This window comes from Chroicocephalus ridibundus, chromosome 1, assembly GCF_963924245.1.
Source record: "Chroicocephalus ridibundus chromosome 1, bChrRid1.1, whole genome shotgun sequence".
In the NCBI taxonomy this organism is placed as follows: domain Eukaryota; kingdom Metazoa; phylum Chordata; class Aves; order Charadriiformes; family Laridae; genus Chroicocephalus; species Chroicocephalus ridibundus.
In genome coordinates this window covers 179,141,690-179,157,298 of record NC_086284.1, presented here as the reverse complement: position 1 = coordinate 179,157,298, position 15,609 = coordinate 179,141,690, and the positions used below count along the sequence as shown (strand labels likewise).

The window sequence follows — 15,609 nt, the reverse complement described above, 5'->3', positions numbered from 1 at the left end:
GCGAAGGAGCACCTTCTCAACATCTAGTGCCTAATTCAGTTTAAAAAGCACCACAGCTCATTATCATGGCTACCAGCTCACAGCTTTTTCAGGGCCCAAGTAGTCACCCATGCCAACAATTTGCAATTACCACTAGGAATGCACAGAACTACCTTTTCATGTTAAACTCCTGTAGTGGAAGGTTTGTTTTTTCAAAGTTACATGGTGAATTTGAAGCATGATCTGTCCTACACTCCTGGGTCAGAACTAGCTTTGCCGAATTCAGCACCTTGCACAACACCAGCATGGTATGCAGAACAGAAAGCATATCCAGCAGACTTACAAAGCTATAATTCTATAAATTTTCTCTTGCCAAACACTTTACATTTGGTTTATTGCTTGGGAATGTGCATTCAATTCTAAATAAAATCTCATATGTTGTTTCAAGATCAGACGTTACTCTGTGTGAGGAATCACGCTGAAACCCAGACCTGCCTTATGCAGCTATTAACACACCAGAAAAGAATTTTTCAAACCTCAAAAGCCTCAGAAGAAATGCCAAAAAAGCAGCTTTCTCCTGTCAAGGCTTTAGGCAATGCCCACTTCAGGTAGAAAAAGAAACTGAGCTCACTTGTTTATCCTGCACCTTGTTCCAAAGCAATTAGCTGAATGAAGAAATTGCTTGCCTGTCCACAATCATAGCAGACTTAACACTTGTCAACTGACGTCTTTTGGAATTAATTCAGCCAACATCATCACGTGCTTCAAGCACATCCTCAAATCTTGGCCAGACACAGCTAGATGGTTTGTTTTTTTTCCAGCAGAGAAACACAGCAGTTAAATTATTAATGAATTTCTTGTGATAATACAGCATAGCTTCCCCAATACATAAAAGTAATGTAATGCTGAACCAGGAGGGACTGTCTGTGGGGGAAGAGGGAAGAATCGAACTAACATCGTTGGTGCCCCTCAGGCATCTGTAAAGGCACATCTTCAAAACACTTCAGTGATTTTGATGGCAATGCTCCTGCTCTCCGTGGCTCCCGCCTTACAGAAAAAGTCAGGCATCTGATCAAGTTAGGAAAATGTTTGGCTTCGTTTCACAATAAACTGTTAAACAACATCTTACTCATGAAAATGCATTCACCTATATAGGAAGGATTCACTCATCTCTATAGGGAGAACTCGCAACTAGAGCTCTTGTATGTGAGAAGCAGGACACAAAGGTGGGTCCGGTTATTTCAGACTTAAGGAACAGGTATTACCCATTCCTTTGGAAAAACCTCTTATCAAAATTTGCAGTAACTCAGTTACAAGACTGCTGTGTGCTTAGCCAATACTGATCACCTATACAGATGAGCACAACTAATTAACATATTAAAAAGCAGCAAAGAATAGCAACTAGCTTTCACTAACCAATGCAAAAGTTCCTGAAATACAAAATAAAAAAGTGCTACCATAGTTATTGCTCACACTGGGTATTCCTTTGGGATCTTGACCTTCCCCCCCCCCCTTTTTTTTTTTTTTTAAAGTCTGATAAAATGTATCCCCTAGAAGTAGTACAGCCCACAAACTCAACCATTCCCCCCATATCTGGTGGCTAAGCCTCACCATCAATCTGCACTTCAAAAGCAGCTACAGAACACAACCAAGAATCAATGCGACATCACAGAAAATATTTAACAATCTTTCCAATATACTGCAGATCAAATCAGTAGCAGAGCCAACTGTAAAGATTGACCAATATTTCTCGTTTTAAGACTCTCTACTCTGTTGTGCCAGAATTTAACTGCACAGGCGGAATGCCAAATGTCTTTGCAAACATTCAGCAATTTGTGAGAAAGATGGAAAATTACGTTGTTTCAGGTGTATTAAATTCTGGAAACCTTTTATTTCAGAAATACTAATGTAAGTTTTGGAGGAAAAACTTCGACAAACTGTATCTGTGCCAGACCCCACCTTAATTCAGTCTCCTTGTGTTCATGTCCTGCAAAGCAATTTTTAGTAACGTGACTGAAGAGTCTTCTCCCACAGAGATGCTGCCTCAGTCAATTCACAAAAGGAACGTTTTCTTACTGAATTCAAAGTTTTGTTTTTTCTGTATTGTTCAGGTGTGGGATATACGTCTCCTTCTCCGAATACACTCTTCCAACTCTGCTCTGCCAACAAAGTTATCAATATACTGTGAGGATTTCCTCTCGTACTCATTAGTGCATAAATCCAAATGACTGCACAGTCCCAGTTTACTCCCACCATAGATCCACTGAAATAATTACAGGTTAGGAACACCAATATATACATTTGTTTAGAAACAATGTGTGTGTGTGTGTGTATGTATATGTGTGTGCATATACATACATACATAAATACACACACAAGAATATTTGTATCCATATTTTTATATATATATATATATATGGACAAAAACTCCAGATGACGTTTGAAAGCACTAGGACCACAAACGTTCTCCTCCCTTGCCTCAGAGTCACGTTTCACCCCTGCTTCTGCAGTGCACGCAGTTGTCACACTGTACTTGTCTGAACAGTAGAAATGCAATGAAAAATTTAGGTCACACGTTTTCCTTTAGCCTCCCCTATTGCCACGACTTTCCCACCCAGAGACAAGGCTTGGGTTTCTGGAGGCTGCATTTTATTCCCAGTACGATTAGGAAACTGTAATGATTACCGTGTTGTTTTAAAACTGCAATGCCAGTAAACAAAGTAAGTAGGATTTTCAAAGTTTGTTCATTATAATTACTAATACACACGTCCTGATCTCTATCTTCAAGGAGTACACAAACGGTAGCAGCACAAGACAGGAGTTTAATAATTTTCCTCACGCTATTTTAGAAAGTTAGCTATTGATATTTGAACAAAAGTAGGCGTTATTTCAAAGAGGATTGCCTTCATCTCATGAATCTGTCAGGATTGCAGCAGAACGTAGGTTGCTCTAATGAAATACAAACCCAACGTGAGCTACATCTGCACTTCCCTTGAGACTGATGGGTACATTTCTGCTACTGAATTTAAATGTCTTTAAATTGTTGAGGATACAAAATCATTGAAATTTTGATGGGTTTTCATTTCAGTAAGTGATGCATGCCATCACGCTTTCAAAGAAAAGCTGCTAACACGGCTACTAAAGGTAGTATTAATGGTAGAGAGGCATCTATAGCTATCATTGTACTTCAAACCATAGCAGAATGGTTAATTTTATTACAAAAGCATTGAAAAGGCATTGATTCAGAAGTATTATTACAATAGCCAGTCATTGGCTCAGTGACAGTGCAAGGTACTGAATGCAATGCTGTGGAGCTGAAGAGTGAAGAAACAGATAACTAAGAACCAATTCCGAGAGCCTCCGGAGATAGTTTTGGGAGACACTTGCAGCTGTCACGACTTCTGGACTGAGGTGGAGACCAGCTGCAAAACTGTACCTACCTACAGTAGCTACTTCTGAAACGTGATAAACCTAGTCATTAGAGAAGGCATTTTGAAAACATCAAAGCTCCCTTCTCGCCTTAAGATTAAGGAAGTGGCAACTGCAACAAGAAGGATAAACTGCAGGTCTATCTGCTTAAAGAAAACCAACATCTTACAGCCTTAAAGCAATGAACATCACTCAAAAAAACCCCAAACATGCAACACAAAATGCCTTTGCCAGTTTTAAGGTTTGGCTGGCTATGTTGTGATAAACCAAAATACTGAAAATACATTCTTTGCTTCAGTCCATAACGGCTCATTTTTCACCAAGATGTAATTTTCTCTTTTGTCAAATATTTTCTCCTTTTTAATTCCCCCGACTCATTTGTTCTGCTATCGAGGCACCAACTTTAAACACGCAATGACTAACCGAGGAGACCCTGTAGCTGCAATGCATCAAACCAATTTTGTTGATCATTCATGGGTCACTGCAACACCAGCTTCACATGCCTGTTTTGGAGACAAATGACGAACATGGCCGTTTCTTTCTCCAAGCTGCACGGGTGTATCACCTAGGCAAGCAGAAAAATAACTCCGGCCTGCAGTCAAAAGTCTCAATCCTCAAATTCGAAACTATATGCAAATGGCCTCGAATATAGCCAGTAATAAAACTTACTTACCACAGGGTGAAGATGCCTAAGGTGTTTAAAGCAATTTGTTTAACATAAAGTATTACTAGATAATGAAAAGACAGTGAGTTATACAGCAGAGCTGATATTCAATACCTGTGCCAAAATCCTACTCCACTTGATTCCTACACAAACAAAAGCTGTTGATGTCACTTATTATATGCCATTTACTATATACATTTTAATTTTTAAACCATGAAAATAAGAAGCAACATAATTATTAAGTAAAAGGACTTCATTTTCCATTGTAAGGGAAAAGAAGGTTGAAAGACCAGAACTTATTTATCTAGAACAGAATAGACTGTTTCATTTGGATCATCATAGCGATCATCTAGTCCGACTGCCTGACCACCTCAGGGCTGACCAACAGTTAAACCATGTCATTAAGGGCATTGTCCAAATGCCTCAAACACTGACAGGCTTGGGGCATCGACCACCTCTCTAGGAAGCCTGTTCCGGTGTTTGATCACGCTCTTGGTAAACAAATGCTTCCTAATGTCCAGTCTAAACGTCCCCTGGTGCAGCTTTGAACCATTCCCACATGTCCTATCCCTGCATCCCAGGGAGCAGAGATCAGCACCTCCCTCCTCACTTCCCCTCCTCAGGAAGCTGTAGAGAAACAAAACTCAGTTCCCACTGAGTTTTTTATAATTTGTTTAAATAAATTCCCAGATTAATGCGAGAATGTTCAAGATGAAATCCAGGTGTGCTTGCACAGCAATTATACCCAAAAATTCAAATAGAAAACTGAAGGTGGATATCAGACCTAGAACTGAAGATGCAAGAGAACTCCTTTCCCAAATGGGATCAGAAACCAGGAAGACAAATAAAGTTCTTCTTCAAACCGTATCTGGATTAAACTTGCAAAATTCCTGTCAGAAAGAAAAAAAAGCTGCATAACACTGCATGTCAACTTTTTCAGCTCCTAACAGTCATTATCCTGTGAAAATTAAGATACTCCTGAAACCAATTATTAGAAGTAATTGCCATCCATATGAGTAAAGGATTACAAAGTGCCAATGAAGAAGATAAAACAGACAGCTCGCTTGAAAAGTACAGAGAATTTTCGAACACCTGTGTAAAAATAAGTACTCATGAGGACATCTCCTTTGATATCACCTAAGAACTAAAGAAAGTTTAAACTCAACACATTTGTGTACTTTAAAAACATCCTTTACATTTTCCTGTAATAATTTTTAGCACTGCTTTAAAAAAAAAAAAAAATAGGAATTCTGTTATTGCACGGGCTTTATATAAAATACTAATTACTACATACTTGATTGCCCTCCACCTTATAGTAGACAGCAGATAAAAACCTAATATATTTTGTGAACGTTTATGATCTGAGAAATGAAGTAGGCCAACAGAAATATGATTAGAAGACATCATTCTTCCCTCTACTTAAGAGCGCCTGCCAGCAGGATGCCGCTGGGGGTGGTTAAGCCCTCAGTCCGTGCCCTTGCAAAATCCTGAGGAACTCAGCCTGCACGCCTCGTTCTCGCAACAACGCGTACGCAGCATTTCCCAGCACTGTTCCGCAGCCCCCTCTCTCACCCTACGGAACTTCATCTTCTCCGGTGCAATTCACTGAAAAAGAATTTTCTCAGCCATCAATTGAGTTTCAGCGCTAGATTTCCGTTGCTCTGAAATCCCATGTACTACCCCCTAGAACTGGAGTAGCCTTGTGCTTTTATCAAGGCAAGCATTTTAGTGTGGCAGAAGTAATTCCTAAAGAAGAATTATTTCTCTTAGGATAAGCATTAAACAGTTAAAAGGAAGATTACTGCCGTACAGCTAGTACTCTACAAATCACCAGAACCAAACCCACAAACTTTAAGGGATACTTCCCCTTTTTCAAAGACTAGGCACAGTAAAAAAAATAAAATAATAAATTTGTCTGCTATACACTAATGAAAATGTAAACACTTAAGAAACTGTACTTATTTCAGAAATAAGACTAGACGATATAGTGTGGTATACTTAATGCATATAGACGAACTTTACCACATTATTTAGCACTAGGGTAAGAGATTGTTCTCTGTTTATAGCATTTTGCAGGAGCACATCAAAGACGCGATATCTAAGGTTCAACTAGAAACACTAAGAAACTACAGAAGGCTGTCTGTTATAAGAGAAGACTGAATTATTACACCCCTCTCATAATTAACCTACTGGTAAGAAGACCAAAACCACAGCACCATCTCAGAATCTTCAACTTAAAGGCAAGTGGGGGGGCGGAAACAACACATGGTTATAATATATAATTGGATAATTTGGTCTTTAATCTTCAAGTCACCACTTCAGTCAAAAATTCTGTAAAGCAAATCACAAGAAATTGTGTTTCATGTGATTAGATGGCATTCTATTTTTAACACTACTGATTAACAGATGGAAGTGGAGTTTTGCCTTCAAAAGTGCTTTAGTCATCATAAAGTACCAACAAAGATGTTAATTAAACACATTTGTAGAATTAAAAAAAAAGGTGTGATTTCATGTTCATTCTCTACATCTATTTTTACATCTCTCTCTGACAACGTTACCATTTACTTGTAACAACATATACATGTGTATGGCAGGATAAGGAAGAAAATGTACCAGGTCATCATTACAACTCAAATCCCTTTTATCATGTTAATAAATATTACCAATGCTGAGTTTATATTAGTACGTCTGTACACATTTCCACAACCCCATATTGCATTCACCACTTTGAATTATTTTTGATCTGTGAAGTATCCTCATGTTTCGTCCCTTGCCCCAGGAGAAATAACAGCACACGTAAGTAAGAGTGGACACATCTCCCCTATTTGGTCTCCACATAAAATTCTTGAATAGCCTTGCTTAGCATTGCTTTAAAAACAAATTTGTATTCCTATGCAATTACTAATTTATACTGAAAGGGTGTATGCTTGTGAAAGAATGAGTGTATGTAAAGAAACTGTATCACTATAAGAAATATACTAAGGAGAATGATAATTGATAGTTTGATATTCCAAATATTACCACATATGTATTTTATTTGCCTATTTTAGTCGCAGTAAAAAATAACAATTTAAAAAAAAAAAACACCGGAGAAATCCCCACAAGTTTCTACACTGAATCGATAAGCTTATGTAAATCACATTGCCAAAAGTGAGGTCTAAAGAAGAGTTTAGTAAAGAGAGTTGAAAAGGAACATACTATCCTCATCAGATGCTAAATACAGAGAGCATAAACCCTTTCTTTCCAGTTGAGGCTGAAGGAAACCGTGTTTCCCCAAGATGAGCCAAGAGTCGGAAGCGCAGGACGAGCAGGAAGAGCCTCTGGAGAAATAAATGAACAGCACTTCATAGTGAGATGAACTTGTCTCTCCCATCTTAAAACTACTGGACAGCACTTCATAAGACACTATTAAAATATTAAAAAATTATATAGGGATATCTTTCCTCTTCTCTGATCTCCTTCTACCCCAATTGCAAGGTAACTTCTTAGGAAGAGAACAGTCACTTTCTGCCACTTATCACTGAGGGAGAAAAAGTTTTACACAAACTTCCCTTAAAACACCTTAAAGTTCCTACAGCAAAGGAAACTAATCAAGGGTCTGGGATTAGTCTGAGTTCTGAACTTCTTTGATAATGACTCCACACAAATTCACCAAAACAAGCAAAAATGCTGACTTCTTTGCAGGGTATTTATTGATACATTTACCTTGGACTAAGTACCAGACACTTTAAGAATACAGGGACATCAAAGATATGATTTTTCTCCCGTGGCTTTTTTCGTGTCCTGACTGCTTCATGTGGCAATGGCATGATAACGTGATACCCCACCTGACGGTAGCATTGAAACCTATACAATATTCACCAGAAATTGAGAGCTATTCCTCTCACCACCATCTTAATTGGTTTGAAGATAAGTTCTCACCCCCAAAGTAAACCATTTAAGAATTTTACCACCATAAACAAACGTGACAGATAGTACCTTGCACATTAACTACATAAAGGGAGGGAACGTGGTCTGCCAGATTTCTCAACCAAAAATACTTCTCACACCGTTACTATCTTGGGCTGTGTACGTTAAGCTGATTTCCACTTCCAGTTACACCAAAGCAAATTCAGCCCAAGTCAATTAACCAAATTATTTTAGAGTCGTTGGAAGCCCAATTTGGCTGCGTGCACGTGCACATACGTAGCAGCATCTATTTCTGAAATGATAGGACCGATCATCTCTGTGGCATTTATGTCAGAGCCATGACAAAATGCTTTTCCCAGATGAATAAGTGACAGCGAGAAGGCTGTTTTCAATGGGAAGAGGAAGCCAAGAGCTGGCTTGTTTCCATGGAAACGCTAGCAGCATCAGGCAGAACAGCTGTAGAGGAAAAGGCAGAAGTTCGGGAGGCAGCAATCTTGCTTATTTTACCTCATCGATATGTCAGTACCACCAGAGACTATCTACATTTAAGGTAGATCACGCTAGTTTATATGTTGAATACGTCATGTATTAGACTACAGTTTCCAATTAAGACTTTTAAAAGCCAGCATGCCAGAAGGAAATTACTTACAATGCAATTTAGTCAGCCCATGTACGCATGAAGCTACAGAGCGTATGAATATCTGTACAGTCATGCATTAGGATTTTTGTCATTAGGAACAAACCTTGCTGTTTCTTTAAAAACGACAGCTCCTGTAGGCTAAATGCTTCAAGCAGAATGACTAGTTTTCACCAATTTAATCTAATGGACTTTTTTCCCCACTTAAATTCAGTGCTTCGATTACTAACATGGCAAAAGCAATACCCTCTTTGCAGTTTCTTTATCAACCTTTATTATTTGCTTTGTATCATTTTCAGATAGAATACATCTGCATAACTCAAAAATTATTACATGATGAAGTCTAAAGTATACTTGCTTTCCTTGTTGAATAAAAGACAGAGAGAGTAAAGACACCCCTTATAAATTAAGGGGCCTTTCTATTTGTTAAGAGAGCAAATAAACTTTGCTATTTGCTATTCATCTACAAACCTATATTCTGAGATTAACTGCTTCACCGCTCCATTCACAGTTATCTCAGCCTAACCCAGCAGCATCGCTTCCACCAAAAATAAAAGCTGTCTTGCATCACAAACAGCCAAAGCCCGAAAAATATAACCCGAAAAATATAACCCACTCCAGTCATTCACCAGAGTACACAACACATATCTGGGTACCTGGAGAAAACATAACTTGTGTCTTTATTTGGTGGCTTATCTGTGACACAAATGCTCTCCGATATGATTTCTGTAGCTTTAAGTCTTTCAAGGGGATCTATGAAATCATATTTTCTCCCTCTCCCATCTCACTCATTTCAGCTGATTCGTCCTACAGCCAGCCCCACGACTGTTCGAAGCTGGTGCAGATGTTACGGGACACTGAAAGGAGTCTCTGACAGTGGAACTTCACGTAAAGCAGCAGATGGGAACTTCGTATTTCCATCCAACAACACCGCTCACTGCTCAAATCCAGCTCCTCATGTCATGATGAGGATCAGTATTTTTAAGAACACTTGCAAGGGGCTAAGTATCTTGATGCCTAGACTGCAAGACTTTTGTGGTTTTATTTGCATTTCAGTGAATACTTACAGCAAACTTTACAAGTAGTTGCTAATTAGTTTTTATCCTTCCCTTGTAAACCACATAGTTACGATCTTTGCTACAGCTAAAGACCGTACAGCAAAGGGTTTGTGTAACTTGCCTTCAGCCGCTGAGAATGGCGAGGGTGCCCTGGGCCACTCTGATGCCCGTGCTGCTGAGTGACCCAACGTCGCAGGCACTGTCCCCTGAACCATCAACTGATCTAGTGTCTTCTCGGAAAGTCAAGGATATGTAGCTATGAACTTTGTGAGTCCCAGGGCCATTTCTAAGTTCCTGCACTAAGTACATGAGTCATCCATAATCCTTCGGGGGAAAAAAAAAATCAATGACAAATATTAATTACTTCTTTAAACAGCATCATGTTTCAACTATTATTCAAAAGTAAAAGGCCTTAAAAGCTTAATTAATTTGAAATATAGTATATGAGACTAGCGCTGACATTCTAGGTCCTGCTGGGCATCTGCTAAACTCAGTGCCTAATTACGCCTCTTGCACTTTCTTACAAACTATTGAGACATATCTTTGCACTTTACCAAAGCATAATGAGTATTTTGCACTTACGAGCCGACAAAGGATATCAAAATCATTTACAGGTATTAACTAGCAAAACTCACAATACATGTTTGATTCAGATAAGAGTCAGGTGTCTGTTTCTGAGATGCTTAAACCAACGCACAGAAAGATGTAGTTGCCCAGTGCTTCTCCTCCTATGACAGTATCTCATGCCAGTAGCTTTCCATGTCTACATAATAGCATTCTGTCAAATAACAGTTTGTGAACGATTGCTCTATTAGGCCTGGAGTGAAAGGAGTACCGCTGTACTCTTTAATTTCATTTTACAGTCTATGAAATCCAAAACGGTAAAATGAAAACAGGAATAATATTCAGATGTAACTCTTGAACTTGAGAAACAGAGAAAAGTATTGCAGGTTTCAAAGCAATTGTATGTACATGGATTACATTTTATATTTACAAAAACCGTGTTTAGTAGATGCCGCTATCCTAGTATCAAACTGCATATACTAAAAGTTGAAAATTTTTTTTAGAATCTCAAATAAAGTAAACCTTCTTGTCATCAAACTAGTTCCACTATTTATATAACATCACTGGATGGTCTTGCTAGAATAATCTTGTGCGTGCACTATCCCCCAATAGGTTACCATGGCAACTTATATTTGAATTTCTATAAATTTCTATTTTTAGAGATCACAGTTTAGGATAAAGAAAAATCACAAATATTAAGTACCATTTCATTAATAGAAAATATCCCATTTTTATCATCATCATACTTCCCAGAAAAGACACTGTTGAAGTTAAATCAGGCGGCAAGGCTAAAAAAAATAATTACCACAGCGATTAAGAAAGTTTACCACTAAGCAGCCTCACCGTAATTTAAGTGGTGTGTGAGTCATTAGCTAACACTATAAGGCAAAGATTGATGTTCACAGAGTTTTCTCTTGATTTCAGTAAGGCCAGGATTTCACTCAAATGTTTTTAGAGTTAGTCATCATTTCAGCTGACACAAAACAAAAGTGTATTTGCCAGAAAACTCAGAAAATAATGTCTTTGTTTCAGGTGTGGGAAAATATTGAATTGACAGTAATGTTTCAGTTCCAAACCAAGGCTACCATCACTTAAATTACTGTGTTCAAGAGTGCTTACTAAGTACATGCTAGTCCTTAAATACAAATTTACTTAATGCTTTAAAACTTGCCAGCAATTCTCAAAATTCTCTCCCTAGCTGAAAGAAGCAGCCTTGAAGAAAACGAAAACACTGATTTAGACACTGTTGTTACTGCTCTGACACTGCCTTACTCTGGCTGCCTGGGGTTTAAATCAGGATATAGAGTTCAAAACCAGTTTTTAAGGTATAAAAAGGTAAATACCTTATCTTTGAAGAGATGAATATTGCCGTGTCGCAATTTTCTATTATAGTGTTAATTACGGCATTCATTTTCCAAACTCGAAATATCTTTACCGGAGCCACTGACAGTTCAGGATGGTCTAGCACAGATGGAAAATTTGGAAAGCAAGTGCCTACAGGCTCAGTCGAAGAGTGGACCCAAGTGGACTGAAAACCCAAGTGACAGCTACAATTCCAGGGCGCAATTTGCAATCAGCATGCCCACCTTCCTATTTCTCCTGCTGTCTTCCATTTAGCGTTTACTCCGCACTCCTCAGTTCCCCAGCAAAGTGGAGTGGAAAGATTCCCTATTGTAAAAGCCACAGATTGGACACTATCAGCAACTTTCCACCAAACAGGAGGTGAAAGACAACCTGCAGGGCAATCACAACGCACACGACTGTTTTGTCGGGTGACTGACAGACAAATTTTCTTTAGGATTCAGACAGCTAAGATGCCAGCCACATGGGTATGTCATTGATGAGCAGAGATAGACGCTTCTGGTAGTTTTTCTTCAGAACGGTTCCTTTATTAAAACCATATTTCAAGTATCAGCTGGAGCCAGGTGTCACGGGAAAACCTATTAGTGGGCAACCTTCAAAAACGGAAACAACGCTGTCACTCAGCAAGTGACAGTAATAACTACGAGGACTTTTACTTTCTGTTTAACTTACCTCAGTACGCTCACAGGAGCTGCTAACTTTCACAGAAACTGCATCAGGCCACAGGGTACAATTCAGGAAGTCACTTAACCACACACTTACGATCACATCTATGAGATTGGCAGTGAAATCAGTGGAACTGACCAGGAGATGACACCCACCACAACTGCACTTTCTGTAGGATGAGGCTTAGCTCTGAATACTTCATGGGAACCCCGGTAAATATGCTGGAAAACACCTATTACCATTTTATAATCAAACATTTCCAATGTCTAAATTCTTTTTTCTTGTATTGCAGGGAGGATTTGCTGGTGGCTGCTTTTCTCGTTGTTAAATTTGAGGCAGCACTGTATATTTCTCTCAAAGGAATTACAGACATTTGTTTGCTCCAAAGCCCTGGGTTAGAAAGCCAACCCGCATCGCCGCTGACAACAGCAACTAAAAGACAGAACTAAAATCCAAATCATCAGCGTACCAAGTAGTCAGCATCAAAATCCAGAATCCCTATCTAAATAAGGGAAACCTAGGATGATCGTTTACTGCCTTGTGCCCATACCCTTAGTCACAGAGCCAGCGAGGGTCACCCTGAGAAATCAATGGAGGAAGAGCTAGGGTGACCCCCTGTCACACTTACTTTGTTGAACCCGGATCACCTCCCAGAGCAGACAGAGTGAGGCTGGCAAAGGGCTGAGGTCGCTCTCCTGCATCGCTGTCACCCCCTCACCCCAAACCTGAGACCTCTGACAGATGGGGGAGGGATGACGGCCTCCCAAACACACCTCCATGCAGGTGCTCAGAAAGGTCGAGGACACCTGGGGCTGTCCCTGCCCATACACACGAAGGGTCTCCCGGCGAGCGCACCTCCGCACCCCCACCCAGGCCAGGGGGGCGAGCGTGGCTCCCTCACAGGCTCCTCAGGGCCACCTCACCCCATGTCCCCATGGGGGGATGCCAGCACAGCGGGACCCCCTCACCACCTGATGTTGCCTGCAGAGGGGACAAGCACCACCGCCCCACAGGGGCCGACGTCACCCCACATAGCGGCCCACCACAGCATCGCCCCTGCATGCCCACCCCGAGCAGGGCGAGCTTCCCATGATGCTCCGCACTCCTGCCTCCCAGGTGGGGGACCATGGCGTGTGCCCCCCCAGCAGACCCTCGGCCTCCCCAGCCGCCATCCGGGCGGGCGCGCCGTCTGTCCGTCGGCGCTTACCCTGGCGGCCCGTGAGGAGTAGGGGTCCTCGAAGAGCGCCCAGACGCGGGGCTGCAGCCGCCGCCAGCGCCCGCCCTTGCCCTCGGCGGTCGCCCCCACGTCCTCGATGCCCAGCCTCTTGGCGGCCAGCTCGTCGTCGTCGCCGTCGAGGGGCGGCTCGCCCGTCAGCAGGTCGGGCGCCTCGAAGATGTCGAGGGCCTCCTCGGCGTCGCGGTGCTGGCGGTAGGTCATCCAGCAGCAGGGCTCCACGTCGGTCTCGTCGATGCCCCAGAAGGCCAGCTCCTCCTCGAAGAGCGGCCCGCAGACGTCGGCGGGGCAGTGCAGCTTGCCGGTACGGTAGTAGTTGAGCACATAGGCGAAGACCCCCGGGTGCCGGTCGAAGAAAAATTCGCTGGCGCCGCCGTTGCCCCGGGGGCTGCAGCCGCTGCCGGGCTCCGGGCAGCCGCCCGCCGGCGGCGGCGGCGGGTTGGGGGGCGGCGGCGGCGGCTCCTCGCCGCCCGGGGACTCGCTCTGGGACTCGCAGGCGAGCAGGGCCAGGCGGGTCCCCGGCAGGGTCTTCAGGGTGCTGCGGTAGGTCTCGTGCCGCGTCCCCCCCACGTTGAGGATCACCCTCTCGTTGTCCTCGAGCTTCCCCATCGCTCCGGGTGGGACATGACTGGGGAGGGCGCGGGAGGCGGCAGCGGGGATGGGGATGGTTGGGCGGAGGGGTGGGGGGACAGCCGGTCGCGGGCAGGTCCGTGGGGGACGAGCTTCTGCCTTAAACGCAAACAGAAAGAAGACCTCGAGGAGAAGCCCCCCCACAAGCATCACCGGGGGGAGGTGGTGGTGGGGGGGCTATTCCCCGCCTACCCCAGCCCCCTCCATCCCCCCCTACCTCCCGACACCCCGCACCACCGGGAGAGCCCTCCCGGCCCGCCTCGCCCCCCGCCCCCGGCTCCGCGCCCCTCCGTGGAGGGGTCTCCCGCCTGCCCCTCCCTCCCCTCCGGGCAAAGCCCCGGGCTCTCTCCCCGCTGCCCCCGAAAGCAGGCTACCGAAATGGCACTGCTGCTTCTCCCGCGTACGGATCCGCCGCCGTCCCCACCCCCCTCCTCCCTCGCGGGGCTGCCTGAACCGAGCTGATGGCATAGAAAGTGTGCGGTTAATTATTTAATGGGCATCTATCTTTTATTATCCTAACGTCTTAACGAGAGGGGAAGAAACAGAAGGATCAGAGGCTTGCCTCCCCCTTCGCCTCCCCCCGCCTCTATTTTGGGAGGGAGGGATTGCTTTTTGGGGAAGAAATACCAAGCCCCCCGGCAGCCCAGGCACACCCTTGGAAAAGCTGCCTGTGCGGAGCTCGCCTCGCTACTTTCTCAGGCAGATCGCGAAGCCCAGCGAGCATCTCGGGGAAGCGCCGGCGGTCCCAGCGCCGGGATGCCGTGGGTTCCTCCACGCTCCCCCCGCAACCCCCGGCCCAACCCCGGCAGCCCCCGCTTCCTCCCCGCCGCCCCTCCGCTACCTTTGCCGGAGGAGAGAAAGCGGCTCCGCTCTTCCCCGGCGGGCTCCGGTTGCGCGCGGCGGCGGGCGCCGGTTCCCGGCCGCTCTCGGTGCCTCTCTGCCGGGCGAGAACTACTTGTTGTTGGGGGGGATTTTTGGTTGTTGGTTTGGTTGGGTTTTGGGTGGGTTTTTTTTCGCCTTCAGGTTTTACCTCCTGCCGTGCTCAACTCCCCGAAAGGCGTAAAAGCGGCTCCCGCCGCCCGCTCGGAGATCCCGCTCCCTTCATTTTAGGAGGGAGACGCCGCTTTTCCACAGGGGGGCTGCCAGCCAGCATGGCAGGCGGAGGGCAGAGCCATGGGCGGCGGGTCGGGGCACCTCGGGGAGCGGTGCTGCCGGAATCCCAGCGCCTCGCCGGGAAGACGAACCCAAAGGTGAAAACGCACCTCATTTGGGGCTGAAGCTCCTCCCCGGGGCGGGGGCAGGGGAGCCCTCCCTCCGGACACCCACCCACCCCCCCAGACCCCCAGCTCCCAGCCCTGTGGGGCGGAGGGAGGCGATAGCAAAAACAAATAGCACATCTCCATCTCAAAAAGGCAACGCCACCTCCGCTCCCGCTACGTGTAAATTTGGTTCACTTAAGGAAAAGACGCGGGAAGGG

At 44.0% G+C, this 15,609-nt stretch overlaps 1 protein-coding gene across 7 annotated transcripts in view; it reads right to left on the bottom strand.

The window, feature by feature from the left end:
* The window catches only part of KCNC2 (potassium voltage-gated channel subfamily C member 2), a 104,905-nt gene extending 89,479 nt beyond the window's left edge, over nt 1–15,426 (bottom strand). For 3 of the 7 annotated variants that reach the window (XM_063322924.1, XM_063322930.1, XM_063322931.1), the window contains exons 1-2: nt 14,974–15,424; nt 13,476–14,231 (exon numbers count right to left, since the gene is read on the bottom strand). In XM_063322924.1, the coding sequence (XP_063178994.1) occupies nt 13,476–14,111 (636 nt within the window). In that variant the 5' untranslated portion in view covers nt 14,112–14,231; nt 14,974–15,424. Of the gene's footprint in view, nt 1–13,475; nt 14,232–14,973 lie in introns of all 7 variants that reach the window. The other 4 variants (XM_063322927.1, XM_063322928.1, XM_063322929.1 and 1 more) reach the window with 3 other exon arrangements.
* Between the last annotated feature and the right edge of the window lie 183 nt (nt 15,427–15,609).